Here is a 17848-nt window from a genome sequence, read left to right as displayed (position 1 = left end):
CTCGAACTCTGTAGGCCTTTTTTCATTTTAAATCTAAAAAAATTAAATATTTTTATTTTTAAATTAAATTTAAACTTTAAAATATATGTTTATACTTTAAGATTTAATTTTTTATTATTTAATTTTAATTTTTTAATATTATAAATTATATTTTAAAAATATATGAAATGTTATGATTAAAATTTTTAATTTTTTTTAAAATAAAAGAATAACAGAAGGACTTGTGGGTCCGATCCTAAGCTCTTTGAATAACAATTAGATTTTAAAAATTAAATAAATTTTTTAAAAATTGAGCTTAAAGGTCGAGCCCATATGGGCCAAACGCGCTCATTTTCTACCTCTAAGTGTAAGTCAAAATTTGAGATCTGCCTAGTATAATATTTCTTTTAATTCTTCAATCTTTTTATTATATGGATTTGAGGCTCCCAACCAGGCTTTAGATGAAATTAAAATTTGGAGATGCACTCGAGAGTCAAAGCTGAGTCGGGGGTATTGCGTCCGTGGGCTTAAAAATCAAGTATCTCTTATGTTTATTGTCATTGAAAAATTTATATTTTACTCACTTTTTATTATTGTTTTCTTCTTGTATAGATTAAGAATCGGCATAATGAAAACTGTTATTGAGAGACTGAAGATGGATGGAGAAAAATTTTTATTTCAAAAGTGATTGTTATAAGTAGAATGGGAAAACAAGCTCATTAAATTTCAAGATGTTCAATCACTTTATTAGAAGGAGACTTTTTAAAAAATTAATTTCAAAAGTAATTTAAGAAAATGCGAAAGAAAATGACATTAGATCTTCTTACTTTTAGCATGCTAGGGTGCCCAAAATAACCTTCAAAAGTGATAGGAGTCGAGTAATTTGGTTTTTAATTTAGTTTCCCAAAAAAAATTTTGAAATGAATTTTGAATCTAAATATTGTTTGGTTGCCTATCTTTTTTAAGAAGTCTATTTAAAAAATTATTTTCAAATATGGTTAAATGTGTTTTTGACCAACTTAAAATGATAAAGCTTTTAAAAAGTGAGATATTATTTAAATATACTACTCCAAGTTTAATCTATTATTCTTTTATTGAAAAAATAATTAATTCATTAAAAATATAATTATCATTTAAATAATAGTAATTAGATATTAAGTTTTAACATTATAAATTGAATAATTAATCATGTTAATTTTTAACATTAATGTATAATAAAAGTTACAAATATTTATCATATTTTTTAAAATTACAAATTAAAAAGTATAAATAATTAGAGATTAAGTTTTTAACATTATAGATCAAATTTGATGTCATTAAAATCTTTATCATATTTTTTAAATATTTCAAATATATTATATCTGTATAATAAAAATTACAAATCATCACAAATTAATGTCTTTTTTATGATTGTGCATTTAAAAGCACATCTTACTATTATAATCCAAATAATTTTTAATTTATCAAACTAACTTTTGAAAAGATGTATTTAAACACAAATTTCATTATAAAAATTGATTTTTATTAAATTAATTTTTGCCAAATGGACACAAACAGACTTTTGACAAATTAAAAAACAGATACACACTAAAACCAATCTCTCAAAACCTGCAAATTTGGATGAAAGAGATATTCTTTAATATCCGATCATGTCTCAATATTTCTATTAGGGGGCACTCGTAAATTATAAAAGAAAAAAAAAAAGTGATTTCTCACAAGTTATATCCTTCATCGAAAATGAGGTGCCTGCAAGCCTTATTCTAGTCGTCAAGGCCATCGTCTACAGCAACAAAGGAGCTCTGTTGGGGTTAGATTAGAAACCGACTGCTCTACTCTTGTAGATAGTCAAGGTGCACGTGGTTGTATTTTGAGAGATACTAATGGGGCTTGATCACAAGGTTTCAACCAAAAATAAGGCCTAGTTCCACGTGCTATTTCTAAAATTTTTATATTTTCAAGAGCCTTGAATTATGTTAATAGGATTGTGAAAATTTTTTGTAATTAGGCGCACGCCATCTCAATGATTGCAAGGAACAATCACAATTCTATTCTTTTGTAAGTATCACTAAATCTACAAGACAAATCTTATGTGGAAAGTGGGTTGTTAATTTTAGTTTTCTATATAAAGAAGGCAGCAGTATGGCTAATTATCTTATTAAATTAGCCCATAATCTCTCTAACGATTTTAACTCGTTCAATTTGCTAGCCATTAATTGATTAGGGGTGGTCTTTGGGTTGGTTGTTTTTTCTTGGTTTGTGTTGTGTTGAGTGAAGTTTCATACTAAAAATGAAAAGAAATGGCCACCAGCAAGATGAGCTATTGAAGGAGATTCAGACGATGATCTGAAAGAGCGTTATTCCTAGAAATCTGAACAGGATGCTGGCACTCCGGCGAGAGGTCCACTGTCAGTACCCCTAGGACTACTCGGTTGTCGATCTTTCATTTATTTTCCTTGTATTTTTTCTTTCCAGCTTATCAGCCATTAAAAAGCATTTTAATCAATTTCCAAATCCTAAAAAATAAACACGTCCACTCCGCTACTTAAAGTTCAATAATATTTATTTCACAGTGCTAGATTTTAAATACAATTTTCTTATCAATTCACCGCCGTTGACATTAAACATGTAATCCTCGCTTAATAGTTTACAGCTTTAAGCAAACTTAAATACGAACTTCTATTTTTCCTACAACCAAAAGCTTGAACTTCTCAAATTCGGATCAGAATTTATGAAATATGAATCATACAAAACGTATGTTATGGCATTGGAATTGCTGGTACACAACACTGCAGATCTAAATACTTCCTAAACCATGCTTTCAGACGATGAATACCCCTATACAATATTAACAAAACCAAAACAAAAAAAAAATGAAAAATGGCTGTTAGTTGTATTGATATAGACCAAAGCACGTTAATTATCAAACGAACCACGTGATTGAATTCGTTGATATCTCGAGGGAATCAATCCGGGCAGGGAATCTCAGAGAAATATGTGCACAACATGATATTATCATTTCCCACTGGAACTTGTTTCCTGTCCGAGAAACAGAATTAAAGAGGTTAAGAGAGAGACCCTGCAGACCGAAGGCCCTGTTTTGTAGTTTGCAGTCCAAAAAAAAAAATGACCAAGCGACAAAAACAAATACTACAGCTCCAGTGCAGAAAAATATGTTATCCAAGGTATATATTTAAATCCAGCTAAATTTAATTCAATGAACTCTGCATAAAAATTACCACGGCGGGTGAATACGGATCATGTTTCCAACTTCGAGGTCAACATCACTAACCCTTGGATTAAAGATGACCGTCCCTTCGTGGCCTTCACACATCATTCTTTCGGAGTTACCCGGCAACAAAAACTCCTGCAAGAACATCCATGCGCCATCAATTTTCAAGCAAAAAGAGATTATATATAAAATGGAGGTGATCGTTCATCCCTAGCAAAATGATCATCTTACACATGCAGAAGGACAAGTTAAATATAAAATTGACTGGAATAAACACCAAACGCTGCATTTACAGAAGACCATCATTGAACCTCCAAGTAACCTACAAAACGTTGATACTTGACCTCTGTGTATTTGCAAAATAAGCAACAACATACAATCAGCTTTCCATCCAAGTATCTTGAAATGATTTTTACATCAACACCGCCAAGCACACCTGGAGAGATATGACATATGAGAGAGCCATAAGCCACGCTTGTAAGCATATTGCATATGCCTCCAATAACTTATCGTATTAGCTGTATGAATTACTTAATGTATCCCCCAACTCAAATAACAGTAAAATATAATAATAATAAATGCCAGCTCTGTGGCGTAAGAAGTCTAAAGTGGTATTTTATTTCAACTGCAATGAAAAGGATACAAAGTACTAGTAGCAAAAGTTTTACCATGCTGGCTAGCTCCAGCTTGTGACCTTTTCAAAAAGTCAGCATCCCTTTCTTTTTCTCTCTGCATGACACGCTGCAAGTTTCCAAATATTCCAGCTCTGCACAAATAGGCAGACAAATAATACACTCAATCTAAGAATTATCTTAAAATCATTTTTTTTTATTTTGAGCAATTACAAGGAAGATACTACTCGTTAGATACCCAAATGATTTGAGTGCTGCAACACAAGTCCCTTCATCAGTCACACGGGAAGCCCCTAAAGCTTGCTGAAATCGATCGGCCATGGTCTGCATTTTCTTTTCTGGGAAAGCAATCTTCGTATTTTGGTCACTCACCTAGAGGAGAAAAAAATTTATATACATAGACACAGTTCCAAGTTCTAACAAGATATTAGTTACCACAAGCAATCATGAGATTCATAAAGAAATACCTCATTACCACTTGATGATCCACTATCCATAGGCTCAGGGGAATCCCCACCATTACTTCTGTCTTGCAAGAGGGATCTGCTCCTAATTGGAAAATGCTTTACTTTCTTTCCTCTTTTTTGACAATAATGTGGCAAATTCTGGACCATATAGGGAACAAGGGCCCTTGTAAGAATAAGTAAATGATAAGTCACCAACAAATAACGGAAACTTTTCTAGAATTTTCACTCACAGAATAAGCCTTATCTTGAAGGTTGTCGACAAGATCAGCCATTGAGTGCAGATTCAATCCATGTGCAGGACATTCTTGTTCAGTATGCTGAGTCTCTGATATATTTCCCACTTCATCGTCGTCTTCAAGAAAACTCTCAATTGAACATGCAGAAATCCCAGGACTAACAGTTTCTGTGGCTTGAGGCAATCCATGAATCTTGAATGGCACAGTTTCATCACAATTGGAGATCGAAGCACCAGAGGGTTCATGCTCATGTGACAATGATTGCTTTGAAAATTTTGGCACGGCTTTGCCCCAGATTCCTGCAATAGTCGTCAATTTGATATTATACAGCATAGTTAACATTTAAAATATCGATTAAGTGTCAAATATTACTTTTATGATGCACAGTTAAGGCTGCATCCTTTAACTCAAAGAAACTTTTTGCTTGAGGGCACAACAACCGTGTCAACTTATTTTGACATGCATCCTAAAGAAGAACTCCCTAGTTCCTACAGATGTCCAAATGTTGAGAATATCTTATGATGGTGTCTAACCTGTTTTCCATGAGTACCGAATGTGCCATTTTCTTTTCTAACAATTTAAAAGATAACAGGTAAACATAAGCAAGAAAGTTAAATTCATGGAGACAATTTGTTACAGGCTTACAGCATCCTTATCCACATATGTGCATCCCCAAAGCCAGTATTTGTAAATACTACTTCCCCCACAGGTTGTCACAGCAATAACATGAAAATCAGAGCTGCAGGAATTTATATATTCATTTAGACATTCTACAATTGTAACAGGGACTTACACGAAAGAAACAAATCACCCAGAAACTGATGCTTCAAATTATTTCTGGCAAAACACAACCTAAAGGGCCGTGGGTTACTTTTCCATGCTAAATATCAAGTTCTATAAACTTCATTTTGTTACACAACCAATAGCCTATACTTTAATCCGATCTTTCCGCTCACAAGAAGTCCACTCTTGATTAAATATACTCTGATAGTACATTATTTCAACAAGATTATCAACAACCTTCAGTTTCCAGAGGGAAAAAGTAAGTTTAAGTTCTAACCAAGAAACTTCTGAAAAAAGGGAGGTACCATCACTGCATCTATTTGCTTTGGAGGAAGATACACTTCCTTTGGCATGTAGCAATGCTTCATATTCTTCATTGACATGCCCAACTTGCTCACTCCTAATAGAACAAGCACCATATTTATAAAGCTCCCTGCCTTTGGTCCTAGAGCCAATAATAATTCTCGGAAGTACAGTCTTGCCCTTTAGAGGAGACATAAAAGATGGCATTGTTTCAGGAGAATCATATAATGTGAAAACAAAGCTTTCATATCTATGATAATAAACAGACTTTAAAATTACAAGTAAATTATTCCTTTCTTGATACAACAACTACCTCATCTTCAGAAATTACTTCTTCGTCACTTGAGTTGGCAGCTATCTCTCCTGAAAAGCGACTTAATTCAACCTCCTCAAAGTCCGGCAATTCAACCTCATCTTCATGCACCACACCTGTTGGTTTCTGAATATCGAATGTTACTTGAGTGTAACATCAGTTAGAAAAGTAATAGGAACTCTAAGTATGGCATACCTCAAATGAACAACTGCTCCCATTCCCATCCAAGCTTCGTCTACTGGAACCTGTCTTGTACTGAGAGTTAATAAGGCTATTCTAAATTCATAAATAACTTTAGGAAAAGCTTTAATATGAAACTATATGAAGGACTGTTTATAAGCAGACGCTTCTATCGGCAATAGAAATTCTAACACGCAACTAGTGTATGCAAACCAAATAATAAAGGATGATAGAGGAAAGAAATATGGACAAAGGCAGTTAACAGTCAGAAAGTATTTATGAACAACCAATGAAAGAAGTCATGGAGGGAAAGATACTTCAGATACCTCTTAGAAAATCCAGCCGAACTGGAAGAGGCAGTTCTTCCTATTAAAAAAATAAAGGAAAGAAGGAAAAATAAAAAGAACTGACGATTAGAAGACTACTAATAATGACGATTAGATTACACATATGGCAAAAATAAAAACAACATTTCTAAAATCCGGCAAAACCGCCTAATCAGATAGAATAATGCAATTAACCATAAATCATTAGGTAGAAACATGCATAATGAACCTGGTTCTTGGCAGAAGGATCCAAAGAAACGGCAATCTCCAGGCCAACGTCGTCTGAATCTTCCTCCTCTGCAAAATCAACCGAGAACCAGGTGATTAGCCACAAGTTTTGTTGCATAAAAGGTGAACCTTCTTCAAAGGAATTACCAGAAATGCTTTGATCTGAATCTGGAATTTCCTGCAAAATTAAATGTTCAGTGCGGTTGAACAGCATCTCAGAATTTCCAACCATTCATTACATAGCAGAGCAAGCAGAAAAGGTAGGAGGAGGGTCTGGGAGGGAATTTACGCAAATCGAATTTTGCCTCCGCATTATGGTTGCAAACTACCGTCACCAATAGTTGAGGAAGGAAAGACGTTATCAACGAATTACAATTTCTGATTCTGGCAATCTTTTTCCCGTTTGTGGATTCTGGACATTCAGTAGTCCTCTTGTCTTGGGACCTTCTCCTAGCCAGTGAGTCAGTGACCCAGCTCTTTTCGAAATTGAAATTCAATTTCCGTAAGTATGCCCTTTTTTATGAGTACAATCCTAGAATTACCATTTTAACGTGATCAGGATGTCATATCTAATTAATCAAGTTCAAGCTAAAACGTCCCCCACGACCTGTTGCGTCCTAAAAAAATATTTTTTAAGATAGGAGGCATAACTTTTAATTTCTATATAACTTTTAATCTCTATATTTTATTTATATTTTACTTTTAATTCTTATATTTTTTTTAATATTTTATATTCTTACACTTTTATTTTTTATTGTTTTTAGTCCTTCTAAAATCTTTATACTTTATTAATAGAAAGATTGAAAATAATAAAAAATAAAAATATAGAAACCTAAAACATTAAAAAAATTATATAGATCAAAAATAAAATGTGAATAAAGTACAGAGATTAAAAATTGTATTTATCTTTTTTGAAACAATAATATCCCCATTTGGGAGCATGGCACAGGCTAATTTTTTAAAATTAACAAAATGAAACCATAAGGAAAAAAAGCATAGTTCTTAATTTTAAAAGTTTCACATGATTACATCACATTCAATTTTGATTTTTAATATTAACATTATGTAAGAGGCAGGTCATTAGTGAGATGCATGTATTCTGGTGCCAATCTTTCTAAATTTGTTGGAGGATGAAGGTGATATAAGCTACCAAGAGAAGTCATTTCGTTTTGCGGCCTCTTAGGTGCTTCATAATGACTTTGCTCATTTTGTGAAAGATAAGTGGAAGGAGGCTGAGAGTTGGAATAAGAATATAACTTAATTTATTGAAGAGACTAATATATGGAAGAAGAAAGTTTTTGGTCATCTTGGTCGCAAGAATTGCCGTCGTCTAAATAGAATTGACGGCCTTTCTAATACAGTTCAAATTGGATGTAATAAACAAGCTGCTAAAGTGCTTCAAGCTAAGTTATGGCTGGGGCTTGAAGGAGCTTTAAATCAAGAGAGTCTTATCTAGACACAAAAAGCAAAGTGTGATTAGTTCCAACTCAGTGATAGAAATTTTACATATTTTCACGCAAGAGTTAATGCATGGAGAAAGAGAAATAAGATCTCCTGCTTATGTAACGGTGATGGTAGTTGGATTTATGAATTAGAAGAAATGTAAAATGTTGCTCTTTCATTCTTTAGAAACTTATTTGAGGCTAAGAATGAGGAGAGGCAAAATCTAGTTACTTATACAAGATTTTCTCACATTAATAGATTCTTGATGGATTCATTAGCATGTGCTTTTCGAGATGAGGAGATCAAAAAAGCTTTTTTTTGATACAGGAGGCCTTAAATCTTTTAGACCTCATGGCTTTAATGCCTTGTTTTTTCAAAGCCAATAGAAGTATGTTAGGGTTTGGGTTTGCAATTTGGTGAAACAAGTATTCTCCTCTCTATAGGTTATTAGGGATATCAATGGGACACACATTGTCCTTATCCCTGTCAAAGAGTAACCTGAGACAATCTATGACTTTCGATCAATTAGTCTTTGTAATGTTATTTACAAAGCCATCACCAAAATTGTTGCTACTAGAATTGAGCAATTTCTACCGTATATTATTTTATGTAATCAAAGCAATTTCATACCAAGAAGACTTAGTTTGGATAATATAATTGTAGCCTGGGAGATAATTTATTCCATGTAAACTATGAAAGGAAAGAAAGGCTTTATGGCAATTAAGATTGATTTAGAGAAAGCTTATGATAGGCTTCAACGGGATTTTGTTCTTTCTTGCCTTAATGAAGTCAGGATCCCTAAGGAATTAATTGATAATTCCCATATGCAAATCCCTTAGGAAGGTAACAAAACAAAAGAGTTTTCTCTCTCTTGTGGAATTCAACAAGATGATCCTATTTTTCCTTATCTTTTTGTCATTTGCATTGAAAAGTTGGCACATTTAATTCAAGATGAGATTGGGAAAGGAAACTGGAGACCTAACAGGCATAATAAGGATGGGCCACCTCTTTCACATTTGTTTTTACAGATGATCTTGTTATCTTTATAGAAGTAATGCTTGACCAAGTTAAGGTTATTAACAAATGCTTAGAGAAATTTTATGTGGCATCAGGGAAAAAAGTCAGCAAGGACAAGACACAAGTCTTCTTCTCCAATAATGTTAACCACACAAGAATGCAATAATTGAGTGAGCTATTAGGTGTCTCTTTCACTTTGGACTTGAAAAATACCTTGGTGTTCCCATATATCATAGGCGTGTGACTAGGAACACTTATAATTATGTGGTTGATAAGGTGGAGTCATGGCTAAATGGATAGAAGGCAAATAATATTTCCTTTACAGGTAGAAGCACCTTAGTTTTCTCCATCTTATCGCCTATTCCTACATATCCTATGCAAATTGCTTTACTCCCTTATGTCTATTTATGAGGAAGTGGCAAAGAAGTCTTGGGAATTCCCATGGGGTTCAATAATAAAGAAGATTTATGCTATTTCTTAGGAAAAGATTTGTAGGGATAAAAAGAGAGGGGGCCTAGGTATTCATAATATGCATACTCAAAATCAAGCTTTCTTAATAAAAGCAGCTTGGGGGCTTATCTATAATAGAGAAGCTTTCTGGACCTTAGTTGTGAGGAGTAAATATAAATATAGAGTTGATTTACTTTTTATAAATGAGTACAACAACTGGGCTCGTGTTTATGGAGTGTAATTAAAAAAATTTAGGACTCTCCAGATTGAAATTGAAAGATGTATAGTGCAGGATGGGAAAGAATCAGTGAGGTGGAAGATTGATAAGCATGGTCACTTTTCTATCAAATCTGCTTATTCATTATTAAAGGATGAAGAGCCTTCATCCTCTCCTCTCTGGGCTAAGATTTGGAAGCTTTGAATTCTGTGACCGAGTAAATCCTTTATGTGGATGGTTTTACATGATTGACTTTTGACTAATCAGATGAGAGTTAAAAAGCATATGAGTAACGATACCCTCTATAAATGGTGTAAGTTTGTTGATGAAGATATTTTACATGTTTTACATGATTGCTTGGAGGTTCAGAGCTTATGGAGAAAGTATGTTGAATTTGTTAATCAATTTTTTAATTCCCAGCTATGGTAATGATGTCAGCTCAATCTTACAACTGAAGTTAGGTCTTCTGAGGTTAAATGAAATTGTTGGTTTATGACTATCTGTTGGCTTTTATGAAAGAGAAGGAATACATGTGTGTTTTAAAAATGTTATGGAATCTGGTAATTCAATTTCTAGTCATGTGTTGGTGGCTCTAAAGTACATGAGTAAGTGCCAAAAAGCTTAAGATTGTGTGTTGACGTAGCTTTTTTAGAACAAACTGATGTTGTGGGCTGTGAGGGAGTTCTTAAGGATCAAAATGGGGTTATCTTGAATGCCTTTATGCTTCGATTACAGAGTGGTGATAATCTCACTGTTGAATTATAGGCTTGCTTAACTAGTTTAGAAAGTGCTTAGCAGAGTAGATAGCAGTCCATTATTCTTCATTATGATTCTACAACTGTTATGGATCTAATAAGAGGCAATGATGTGGAGCTTCATGAATACTGAAGTATCATTATGGAGGTTCATAAGATGCTTAGCTAGAATTGGTTTGTGGATGTATGTCATATTAATTGTAAGGAGAAGCAAGAGGCTAATTCTCTTGCAAAAATATCTCTCTATGAGGCTCCTAGAATTTATCATTTAGCACCGACTGTGCCAAACTTTTTGAAGTATCTTCATCCTCCTTATTTCTTTTTTCTACTCTTCGTCTTTTTATTAGTGTTCAAGTTTTTCTTAAATTCTCAAATACCACTATATCGTTAATTTTCAACACTCAAATTTCATTAAGTCTTAGAAGGGAGGGGAGATGATCCCTTTCCTCATTTGGTTGAAAATTTTAGAGGGGAGGGAAGCCAAAATTTCCACCTACTCTATTCTCATATCACTCTTCTCTTATTTAAAGTATTTTTGGAGGAGAATTGAATTTTTTGAGTATATTGATCTTGATTTTTTATTGATATCTCATAAATGCCTTTATGTTTATAAAAAAATCCTTGCCTCTATATCCACTGCTTGGCAATCTAGCAAGCCACTTAATAAAACAGCCACCCATAACTCTTCTAATCACACCCTCCTTAAAAGCCACCTTGTTATTGTCAACAAGACTAAGATTGAGCAACAATGAAACCCACCTTGTTATCATCACTCGATCTCTAGTTCTCTACCCTTGCAGCAACAACCATTTAGAGGGTCTTTCCTTTATAAAGTTTTGAAGATTTGTTTCCATTGTTATTGCAATAAAACAATCAACTCCCAAAGCAATATCTCTTATTTCTTTGTTTTATTTGCTCATTAATATGAGACAAATATTTAATTAATATCAATATATAATAATAATTAATATGCAATTTATTAATAAAATACACCATTTAAAAATTATAATTGAATTAAGGTGGAAAAATACTTTATATGAGGAAATAATAGGAAATTAATTATTATCTCCTTATTTCTCCTAAATCAAATAAGATATCATTAAGATCTCTCTTCTCATTCAAACTAAACACATCCTTCGATGTGATATATGAAGTCTCAAACTTTAATTTTTTGCAAGTTGTAAGCAATGAGAGATTAGTATTTCTGACAAGTCTTCCCCCCTTTTAAATCAAACCACACATGTCACCCCCTTACTACTCCGTTTAATGTGGTAAGGTAATCCATGAATGACCGTATAAGCCAACAGAGCAAATTCAGAATAGCAACAAGCAAATGTCAAGATGTTTTTGTGTTGTGATTTAGAGGGGTAAGTTAATTAATAGTAGGCTATTATTTACACGAGGGTGAAGTTTGAAATTTTGTGTCACTTATATAAGCATTATGATGATGGCACACAAAATATAATCATTTATTTAGTCTAGATAACTATATTTTGAATTTAAAGCATGACTTATTTAATTAACTTGGCATGAGCATTCATTATTGTGATTGTGAATAATGATTTATGTATGTGTTATGGTCCATTTGAGATAAATATAATATTTTCTAAATTATAGAACGGTATATGAAATATACAAATGTTAATGTGAGAAGAGCTAATAGTGATTATCCACCCTTAGTCGTGATAGAAACAAATATAGTAATAGGATTATAGAGTTTATTACTCTGAAATTGGAGGCTAAGTTGTGAAAAATCTCCACTTAGTGTCAATGAGTATTCCCACAATACAAACACATTATTAAAAAAGAATGTAAACTAGATGATTTTATTATGCAATCTATGTATATATGTATGTACAAAATTTTGAGAGCTTGTTGCATTAATCAATATTAATTCCATAACATATACTGTGTGGAGATTGAGCACATCAATTGTAGTCTCATAAGAGGACCAGACAAATGATTATTTGAGGAATACCATGAATATTGGTATCATGAATAATGAATTTTTGTTGTATTAAATTAATTTAATGAAGTAATTAACTTTTATATTTTGATGTGAAAAAATTTGTTAGTAGCTAAATAAAATATTATGTAAGCCAAAGTATATGACTTTGAAGTTAGCTAGTAAAAAGGCTGAGTAATTGAGAAACTTCTCGATAAATATTGTATTAAGAGTAAAATCGACACATGCTGCGTTGATGTTTTGTGGAATTGCCAAATGATAATAGTCATTATAAAAAGAACAATGACACAAGTGAATATTATTTGAGATACGATTAAGCATGCTAAAAGAGAAAGTTATCTCAATCAATTGTGTGAGATCAAATATAAATCTAGCGGATCTGTTAACGAGCCCCTGGGGAAGAAATTAATTATTAAAATGTTGAGGGGAATGAGATTTAAGCCAATTTGAAACTAACGGTGATGACAACCCAACCTTAATAATTAAAGATCCCATGAAGAAGATTCAATGAGTAAAAACAAGTTACTTGCTAGTTCTATTAGCACTAAATTTTTTGTCCCTTCTTATGGCTTAAAAAAGTGCTAGAATACATTGATCAAAAACTAAGCAAAAGCTCTTAATGATTTTCATAGTTTTTGTGGATGATGTATTTATTACCAATATACTTGATAAAATCACCTATATGAATGTGGAGTAAGACTGCTCTTATCGTGGCAAAATCTCTGAAGTATTTGTTAAAACCAGACACAAAACCATCATTAACATCGAAAATTATGGGGGTATAATCTGACTAATAAGACCTCTAGTATATACCCAAATTTGTTGGTTCAATAACAAAGTTACATTAATTTTTTTGTGTACTAAGTTTTATTGGTCTATGTTTAGTTCTAGTCGAAAGACACCGGGTTCGAAATGATCATCTTCCATGTGAACAACTCAAATGGTAGTGATCCTTTTGACACGTAGAGGATTGTTATAGTTGTGTCAGAAATGAAAGTTTCATGTTGCTCAGATGGATGGAGGCCTTAATGCATGTATAATAAGGTGTGATCTTGGGCTAATAAATAGGTTTGAAGGAAAAGTGGGCTTACATAAATGCAATTGAAATCTACTTATTTTCCCTACATGTGAGTTAGATGTAGCGTGTGTTTGGTTTTTAATTTATCAAAAGTTTATTTGGTAAAAGTTTATTTGGTAAAAGTCAGTTTAGTGAAAGTTAGTTGTTGTAACGAAATTTGTGTTTAGATACATTTTTTCAAAAGTCAATTTGATACACTGAAAGTTGTTTGGATTGTGATAGTGAAATATGTTTTTAAATGTATAATTTGATACACGTTTAGAATATGCTTTCCTGTAAAATATTTTACCCAAACAATTTTTAACTTTTTAAAAGTAAAATTTTACTTTATGAATGTGAAATGGAAGAAAATCAAATGGGCCCGTAGTATTAATCATGCTGGCCTTTTTCTAAAAGTTTGGAAACTATTTTGTGGACTACAAAAATTATTGTATAAAATAGTTTTCCAAAAAAGAATTTCCTCCATTTTGAAAGATATAAAGGATTGTTAGATATTATAAAATATTTATAAGTATTTGAAGAGAAATTATTATAAATTAATAATATTAATTATTATTTAAATCGATTTATTATTTTGTAACATTACTTTAAATAGCATTATTATTTGAAACTATTTTTTAATTGTGATTAACATGATTTTGTTGCCCAATATTATGAGATCTACTTTTAAAAGACAGTGTTTGCCACAAATTTAAGAAGAGCCTTTGTGCTTTGTCTCTCTCTCTTTTTCTATCACACTGTTTCCCCGTACTGTTACTTAAATTTATTCTGTGAATTTTTAATTTTTTTATATCCTTATTTTTTGCAGAAAGAGTATGTTTAATCTCTCTAAGTTGTCGTATGATCAACCTAATGTGATGGAATAATTCTTACAAATAATGCCTTTGGACATAACTTAAACTACGATTTCACATTCTGCTGTCAACATGTTGAATCAGACAAAGGGGATAAATATGACTAAAGAGAAGCCACAAGAGGAACTAATATATCATACCAAACCATCTAACGGACCAGGGATACCGTACCATTCAAATTAACTGCTACAAGTTACATAACACCGTCTACTTGGCACTGGCAGACCCTTGAGTAACAGATATTATGCGTTGTTTCATTTTGATCTATGATTCATAACTTCTAGACCTTATTCCGAGGTATCTTAAACAATGCTAATGATTTCGAACCATTGGCCAGCTTAAGGCTCTGATCTTACACATGCCAAACGATCACTTTGGCTAACCACTACTCAGAATACAGAGTTGTCAAGAGATTTTCAAACTACTCAGAATGACACCATCGAATATGGAGTCATGCAAACTTATAAGGACGGGGGAAAAATCAGCATTCAATTCTAGAAGTTGCAGATAAAATGTCACATGAACTCGAGCAAAATTAGACGTGAATGCCAGCAACACAGATATAAAATATAAATTCATTTATACAAAGTGATTTTATTATCCTGCCAACATCAAAAAGGAGGACAGTTCTACTAGAATCATATGATTCATCGATTCATTCACCACCTCTAATCTGATAGATCAAACTCAATGGTGAGAGCCGAAACCATTCATGCCCGATTCAACCACAATCGACTTCTTCATTGCTGATTTGTCTTCTTTAATCTCTTCGTCGCTATCGCCGTCAGAATCCAAAGTGAACTGAGCCGAATTTTGGAAAGACTGCATTTCCGATCCGATGGGCCTATATTGCGTAGAATCCACGGGAATTCCATTTTTCCAAGAGATTGTTGAGAAAAACCCAACAAACAGTGCCACCATGAGAGCAAGATGGCAGTTGAATTGAAGCGTGGCGATTGCTCTACCTCTGTGAAATTCAGGGTGTCCCTTACACCATAAAGTGTAATTTCCTCTGCTCACTTGGCGCACGGAACAGCCATGAGCCATCCAACTAGTGAAAAACGACAAACCCATTTGAAGAAACCACGTTCCTTGTAAAATCAATCCAAACCCACGAGTCAGTCTCGGCAGATTCGATGTCGGGGAATGAAATTCACAGATCGTAGAGAATACACAGACGGCGATGGGCACCAGCAACAGATCATAATAACGGTTTTCTACTCCGCTGGGGTCTTTCCTCTGAAGGTAAAACAACAAAAATTCTTCCACAAAAGCAAAAGCCCCGACCAAGCCAAGCAACGAGGAAGGCAAATATAAAGAACTTGAGACATGGACCATAAGACCAAGGACGGAGTACAATAGGAAAATCAAAGCAACGGCTAACACTTGCCATTGAAGGGCTGATCCGACAGGGTCATGGGAGATTTGAGCGTCCACGAGTGATACCAGGGAGTTTACGATGGCGAAAAAGGAAAAGACGGAGACAAAGAGGAAAGAAAGAGAGGATGGAGCAGGGGTTTTCTTAATTTGAGAATTCGATTTAGAAGATGTTGTGGTTGAAAGGGGAGAAGGACTATGGATGTGGGTGGAGTTAGAAATGGTAGCGTTGAAAGCTTCATGAGCCCCAATTAGAATGAATCCACCGGCCGCGACAGCGAAGCTGAGAAACTCCATTGGTGACAAGAAAACACTCTCCGCTTCAGTTTATGACTTTATTCTTGTGAGATCGGAGGGATGGGGATCTCAAAGTTCGAAGGGGAAGTACAGTTATTTCAACAATAACCAAGATATTAATTTTCCTCATTAATTTCGGTGGACCCAACACGTATATCATGTTGAGTCACCTTGCTCTTTTTTTTTTTTTTTATTGGGACGTCGAGTGCGGTAGAATGTTGCTTTACGACTGTGGGGGTGTTTTTGGAGTACAGTGTTTTAAACAGTACTTTTCTCTATCTTTTATATTTTTGTCAAAAATTTAATTAGTGGATGATTTTGTTAAAAAAATAATTATGGGACCATAATAAAAAAAGTAGGTTTGAAACATGCCATTAAAAATTATGAGTGTGGGATTGTAAATTTTAAAAATTTAAACAAAATATAAAAATAATAAAATTTTTATATTGTAAAAAATCATGCAAGAGTAAGCAAAAATTGATGATGAATAAGAAATTTTTAGTAAAAATAATATGTGTTAGATATATAAAGAAATTACTAATGGTAAAAATATTAGCTACCGGACCAGTAATTTAATTAGTAATTAATTTTAAATTTTAATTTTTAATTTTTAATTTTTTTTAAATTTAAGTAATGAATGATTCTGTTAAAAAAAATAATATATATATATATATATATATAGTTGCAAGACTTATGGTAAACAAAGTAGATGTGGGATCTATTATTAAAAAATGTGGATGTAGAACCTACATTTGTAAATGTTTAAATTTTAGACAAAGTGTAAAAAATAATAAAATTTTTATATTTTAAAAAATCATGCGGGATTCATAGTAAAAATTAAAAATGAATATAAGATTTTTAGTAAAAATGATGTGTGTTAGATATACAATAAAATTTATATGAGGATAATAATATGGTTTAGATGAAAAAATTTACTATGTATTTGTTATGATTAATATGTAATTTAGACCCTAAATTATAGGTCCAGAGACAATTTGAACTCCAAACTTTAAAAAGTTACATTCTGAACCATAAACAATTAAAATTAAGATAATTTTACCCTTACCCTTAATCTTCAAAAATGTCCGTCAAATTTATTTAGAAAAAATTGTACTTTAAATTCTAATTTGATGGACATTTGTTAAAAATTAACGATAAGAATAAAATTATTTCAATTTTAATTGTTTAGTGTTTAAAATGTACTTTTTTAAAAAAATTTATGGTTCATATTGTTCATGGACCTATAGTTTAGTATTTAGATTATATATTAATCTATGATAATATTATAAATTTTTTAAAATATGGGAAGAAGAAATAAAAAATGATAAATGATGATGATGATAAAATTATATATTAAAAACAAAAGCCGTAAAGGTAATTGCGCCCCAGCATTAATATTAACAAATGCTGGTCAGCATGTGGCATATATTTCCTCGGGTCCGTCTGCCGCGTTTATCAGTAGGGTGCCCATCAGTGTGATCTAATTTGGACTAGTGAATTTTAATTTAGATATTCAGATTTAGAATATTATTTAATTTTATATTTATTTAAATAAAAACTTATAAATATTATAAATAATTTTAATTTTTATTCTGGTCTAAATTTAATTTGTAAGGTTAAATTTAATATTAAAATTTTTATAATTATTATATATATTTTTTCTAATTCGGTCTAAATTTAATTTAATATTAAAATTTTTATAATTATTATTTGATTGT

General features: G+C 32.3%; 2 protein-coding genes across 4 annotated transcripts; both read right to left on the bottom strand.

Moving 5' to 3' along the window:
- Positions 1–2641: 2641 nt before the first annotated feature.
- Positions 2642–7189, bottom strand: LOC129305896 (uncharacterized). 3 transcript variants are annotated; one of them, XM_054946099.1, is made up of 14 exons: positions 6966–7187; positions 6824–6854; positions 6678–6745; positions 6449–6488; positions 6138–6187; positions 5943–6068; positions 5632–5809; positions 4538–4842; positions 4308–4445; positions 4079–4212; positions 3877–3974; positions 3553–3644; positions 3216–3343; positions 2642–3015 (listed from the first exon to the last, which is right to left on the bottom strand). In XM_054946099.1, the coding sequence occupies exons 1-14, from the start codon at positions 6987–6989 to the stop codon at positions 2943–2945; spliced, it is 1485 nt and encodes a 494-aa protein (XP_054802074.1). In that variant the 5' UTR covers positions 6990–7187; the 3' UTR covers positions 2642–2942. The 3 variants fall into 3 exon arrangements, 2 of the variants coding, with proteins under 2 accessions (XP_054802074.1, XP_054802064.1); XM_054946089.1 differs by having other exon boundaries at positions 6824–7188; XR_008592059.1 differs by lacking the exon at positions 2642–3015 and having other exon boundaries at positions 3212–3343; positions 3440–3644; positions 6824–7189.
- A 7813-nt stretch (positions 7190–15002) lies between these two features.
- Positions 15003–16236, bottom strand: LOC129287751 (uncharacterized). Its single transcript, XM_054923980.1, has one exon. It carries the CDS (start codon positions 16128–16130, stop codon positions 15144–15146), a length of 987 nt encoding a protein of 328 aa, XP_054779955.1. The 5' UTR covers positions 16131–16236; the 3' UTR covers positions 15003–15143.
- Between the last annotated feature and the right edge of the window lie 1612 nt (positions 16237–17848).

The sequence above is a fragment of the Prosopis cineraria genome, unplaced genomic scaffold (assembly GCF_029017545.1).
Source record: "Prosopis cineraria cultivar Desert tree isolate PC_DT_omini unplaced genomic scaffold, ASM2901754v1 PC1, whole genome shotgun sequence".
NCBI lineage: Eukaryota > Viridiplantae > Streptophyta > Magnoliopsida > Fabales > Fabaceae > Prosopis > Prosopis cineraria.
The sequence above is the reverse complement of the archived record's forward strand: the minus strand, read 5'-3'. Positions and strand labels throughout refer to the sequence as shown.